Genomic DNA, 4,302 nt, shown 5'->3' with positions numbered 1-4,302 from the left:
CGAGTTGGCTGCGAGGTTTTAAATCAAGTAAAACACTAGCCAAAGTTGGTCAGAAGAAGTCGCTTGCAATGTTGTGGGATCGTTGTTGGAATGCAGCAACTTGGTAAGCAACGTAACGAGTCAAAAGTGGGCACCTGGGCAAAACTCTGTGAGGAGTCTCAAAAGAGTGCAACTCGGGAGTTTGGAAGGTAAAGTGGAGGATAGCGCCATGGATTAAACGTTCGGGAATTGGGCATTCAGGGGAAAATGAGGATCTATTTCTTCGTGTATGATCTACGCCCTGAATTAGCTGCTTGAAGGGTACCGAATGGAACCGCAAACTCTAGAGACTACGATGAGTAGCACTGTCAGGAAGAGTTGATCGGATGCGGAGCGGAGCTGGTACTAAAGAGCAATACGATGGAAGGGAGCCGTCGATGTGAAGTTTACAGATACAAGTGGTGATGGGTTAGGAGCGATAGTAGAGCAAGGATGGACGAGTAGTGAAAGTAAAACGTAAGATAGCCAGGACGGAAAGGGTCGAAAAGTAAAAACGTGAATACCGATCTGGAACAACTGGCAATGAACACTCGACCTTGCTGAGGATGTTTTTACACTCAGGGTACCCAGCAAGAAGAAGTTTAGACGAAGTATCTTCCTCTTACCGTAATATTTCACCACGAAACAGTACAGGAGAATTGGAAATCCTGCGGATGGCCTATCAAATTTGTTCAAAAACTCGTCAAAGAGATAGTAACGTTTTCGAAGACGAACTTGATGAGAAACGGTTATTACAGACACGGTTTTGCTTGACAAGGACAACGGTTCGATTAGACGGTTTAAATGATTACAACTCAGTTACCCTTTAATCAATGGGAAAGGTTAAGAGATATAATGTATGAGAAGTCGGTCAGGAGCCTCGACTTAATCAGGGGGGAAATGTTACGAGGATATTGGCTTTTGGTACGGAAAGTCACATAAGCAGTCACTTAGATACTCGGGAGGTGAGATGGTGGTCTTTACAGTAAGCCGGTTCACCCGAAGACATCACATGACCGAAGTTAAGGTTGCATTGTTGATCTTTTGTTGTTTCTTTGTGATCGTTTGTTTTGGAAAGATGCATTTTTAGTTCATCCTTGGGAACATCTATTTTGAGTCATTTTCTTGATTTCCCATCCCTATTTAAACCCATCTATTTTGTCTTGTTGTCCTCACCAATTCCCTGAATTATAAAGATAAATTCCTTATTTTTATCAAGATCCGGACACCCCTCCACACAAACCTCCTTTCGCCCGTAACAGAATGACTTGAGAAAATTAGTTTTTAGTATGGATATATAAAGTTGACAGTCACAAAGGAATTTTTCCTTTCCCGGGGGAGGGTTAGTGTAGTGGACTATCCTTGGTATTCCGATGAGAACGGCGTGGATTCGAATCCCACTTTTCCCACCAGCACTTACTCTTAGTTTGTGGCTGCTGTCCACTTGATCAGAAATTGGGTCTCCTTTATTGAAAGGATCCCTCCTACGATAAGTACTAAGATTACATTGGTTTCACGTACATGCTATTCACGACAACTACGATACACGCATATCGATTGAACCCCTATCGATCAAGGACCTGTATCTCGTTATGTTAAGTCATGTAATATATGGAAATTAAATAAAAAGTTTCCATTGATTGGTAAAAAAAAAAGAATTTTTCCTTTCCCACGTGGATCAATGTGGATTTGCCCCAGGGAGGCGAGCCCACGAGAATGCACTAGCTATGCAACAAACCATCGACCACGCGACCAAAAATAAGGTCAACGGTGCTCTCCTCTTTCTTGACCAAGAAAAGGTCTATGACCGGGTGTGTTGGTCATGGATACAGAGGTGCCTAGAGAAGTTCAATTTTGGCCCGCGATTTCGATCCTTTATCCATAGATTACACGAAGATTTTCAAGCGTCAGTGTGCATAGATGGCTCTCCAAAAAACGGCCAACCCTCCCAAAACATCGCACACTACGCTGGCGAATCCTCGTAGAGCGTGTAATTACAAATTCGACATTCCCCGGTCATGACCCGAGATGTACCCACTGTAACGCCCCGAGGGACACAATCCGGCACACCTTCTTCAAATGTCCCGAACTCACTCCAGTGTGGCATTGGGCGGAGAGGTGTATCAACACCATCTCAGGCCCCCTAAACACTCAGGTGCTGAACCCCAGAAATCTCGTACTTGGCGACCTACCAGAAGCCCCGAGGACAGTAAGACACACGGCTCATATCGTCTTCGATTCCGTATTATGGCAAATCCATCGGGACCAAATCGCCTACCATTTCGAATGCATTCGAGCATCACCCGAGACAATCATCGTCCGTGCCAAAATGGACATCGAGGAGGCTATCGGAGCTGAACTGATAAAGGCACGAAAAAGACGAGAGATAGAGTTATTCCGAAGAATGTGGAGCAGTCAGGGAGCGGTAATAGAAAGTTCAGATAGAGCAAGACTAAAACTGGAGTGACGAAGCAACCCTTCCTCTCTCCCTATCCGCTCTTTTCCTCCTCTCCTCCTCTTTACTTCATATCTCTCACCAAATACCCGATCACTATATACATCTAATTTACCCTTTATTCCCCCCTTTCTTATTTCATTGTAATCATTAAACTCTTGTAAGCTACGGAAACTAATAAAAGTCTGTCAACAATTGGCTATAATCTGCACAAAGGCATATGACGTTTGATTCACCTTCAACGATTAACTTCATGAGGATACTTTTCAGTAAATATCCGTAGCTTCAAAAAAAAATTCTTTTTTCCCCTTCTCTTGCTAATTCGGATCGATGATAACAAAGTGGTTTTCGATCTCGAGGAAGTAAAGAATACATAAATTGATCCTCTTAAGCACGGAATTCTTTAAGCTTCATCACTTGTTTTCCTGTACCTAATAATTTTGTTCAGAGGTTTCCCTCACATGTAATATAGTTTAAATAAACCACAGGGCGTAAGTTCTCGCATCCTTAGAGGAAAAAAACCAAAAAAAAAATTTTCCCTTTTTTTGGGACCCCAGGGCCGAATCACTAGTTTCTCTTTCAACTTGCATATCGATCCTCCTCATCAGTTTGTTCATATAATGGGCAAGTCGGCCGATTGATTTCCCATGTTGTTGTTTCCGCTCCTCCAGTTCATAACACCACTGCTCTACACGAATTTCGGTCCAGAAACGTTTCAAGAAAAACCTTTTGAAGTCGTTGAACGATGTGTTATCTAAGGCTTTCTCACAATACCAGTCTCCTGAAATATCCTTAGAGTAGTACTTCACCGTACGGAGCGCAGCCTCGTTATACCGGACGTTTAGCATAATGAGGGACTCCATGTTCTCAATCCACTCCATCGGATCCTCCTTCCTGTCCCCTCAGAAAATCTTTGGCAGAACAATGTTTGCATAGAATGCCCCATTTGCATCATACCCAGTGCTAATTGCCATTGTTCACGAGTTCACTTGACTCGCAGGTCTTATAATCTTTTGCCTGGAATCAGTGGGAATTATCACTGTTGCGTTGGAGATAGGTGAGGTGTTGTAGGAAGAGATTATCGCAGGTATCTGATCACTATCCTAAATTGCCTGCCTTCACGAATGCAGACTCGTACTTAGGAGGGGTGGAGAACTTAATGTAAGAGTAAACTTTGACTTCTTGCTTTATTACCTAAAAATATGTTGCTCTTTTTATAGTGTTGCTAAAAGTATTCACTATAACCAAAATAAAACATAATGCTCAATAAAACTCATGATAATACTTAATAAAATCTCAAAGTAAATAATATTAATCGATAAAAACCAAAAATCAAGGATATTGCTTAATAAAGACCTGTTATAATGTTTAGTGGTGCTAATATATGCATCGTCCTTTTGAAAGGTATCGAACTTAAAACGCCGTCACAACCTTATTCCCCTCGTAGCCCTGTTCTCATAATAAATTCATTTAAAGGAAAAGCAAAATAAATAGAAATGTATCAAAAATCCTTCAAATTGAAAATTGAAAATACTAAAAGGATACCCCATTCTATGTTAAGTACATTTTCTATATATAAAAACTATAGTGAATATATAATTTAACAATAACATTAAGAATTAAAAATAATATATGACGAGAGTGGGGTTCGAACCCACGCCTCCGAAGAGATCACGGCCTAAACGTGACGCCTTAGACCACTCGGCCATCTCGCCTAATATGGGCATGTCATAACTCGAGTCACATATCAAGCTATCCCAACGATATTCAAGCTCCGACATTAATTAGGAACTAGTGGGGGAGGGTTAGTGTAGTGGACTATCCCTGGG

General features: G+C 41.7%; 1 protein-coding gene and 1 non-coding gene across 2 annotated transcripts; one reads left to right on the top strand and one right to left on the bottom strand.

Annotated features, from left to right (window-relative positions):
• Positions 1 to 1,745: 1,745 nt before the first annotated feature.
• VTP21DRAFT_5525 (uncharacterized protein) lies at positions 1,746 to 2,485 on the top strand (the record flags this gene model as incomplete). Its single annotated transcript, XM_069396056.1, has 2 exons — positions 1,746 to 1,829; positions 1,904 to 2,485. 2 exons carry the CDS (start codon positions 1,746 to 1,748, stop codon positions 2,483 to 2,485), a joined length of 666 nt encoding a protein of 221 aa, XP_069248093.1.
• A 1,621-nt stretch (positions 2,486 to 4,106) lies between these two features.
• VTP21DRAFT_t216 lies at positions 4,107 to 4,188 on the bottom strand. Its single transcript has one exon. It is a non-coding gene; the product is annotated as a tRNA-Leu (tRNA).
• Between the last annotated feature and the right edge of the window lie 114 nt (positions 4,189 to 4,302).

Source organism: Calcarisporiella thermophila, assembly GCF_041956535.1.
Source record: "Calcarisporiella thermophila strain CBS 279.70 unplaced genomic scaffold VTP21scaffold_22, whole genome shotgun sequence".
Classification (NCBI taxonomy): Eukaryota; Fungi; Calcarisporiellomycota; class Calcarisporiellomycetes; order Calcarisporiellales; family Calcarisporiellaceae; genus Calcarisporiella; species Calcarisporiella thermophila.
This window is presented reverse-complemented; position numbering and strand designations above follow the sequence as displayed.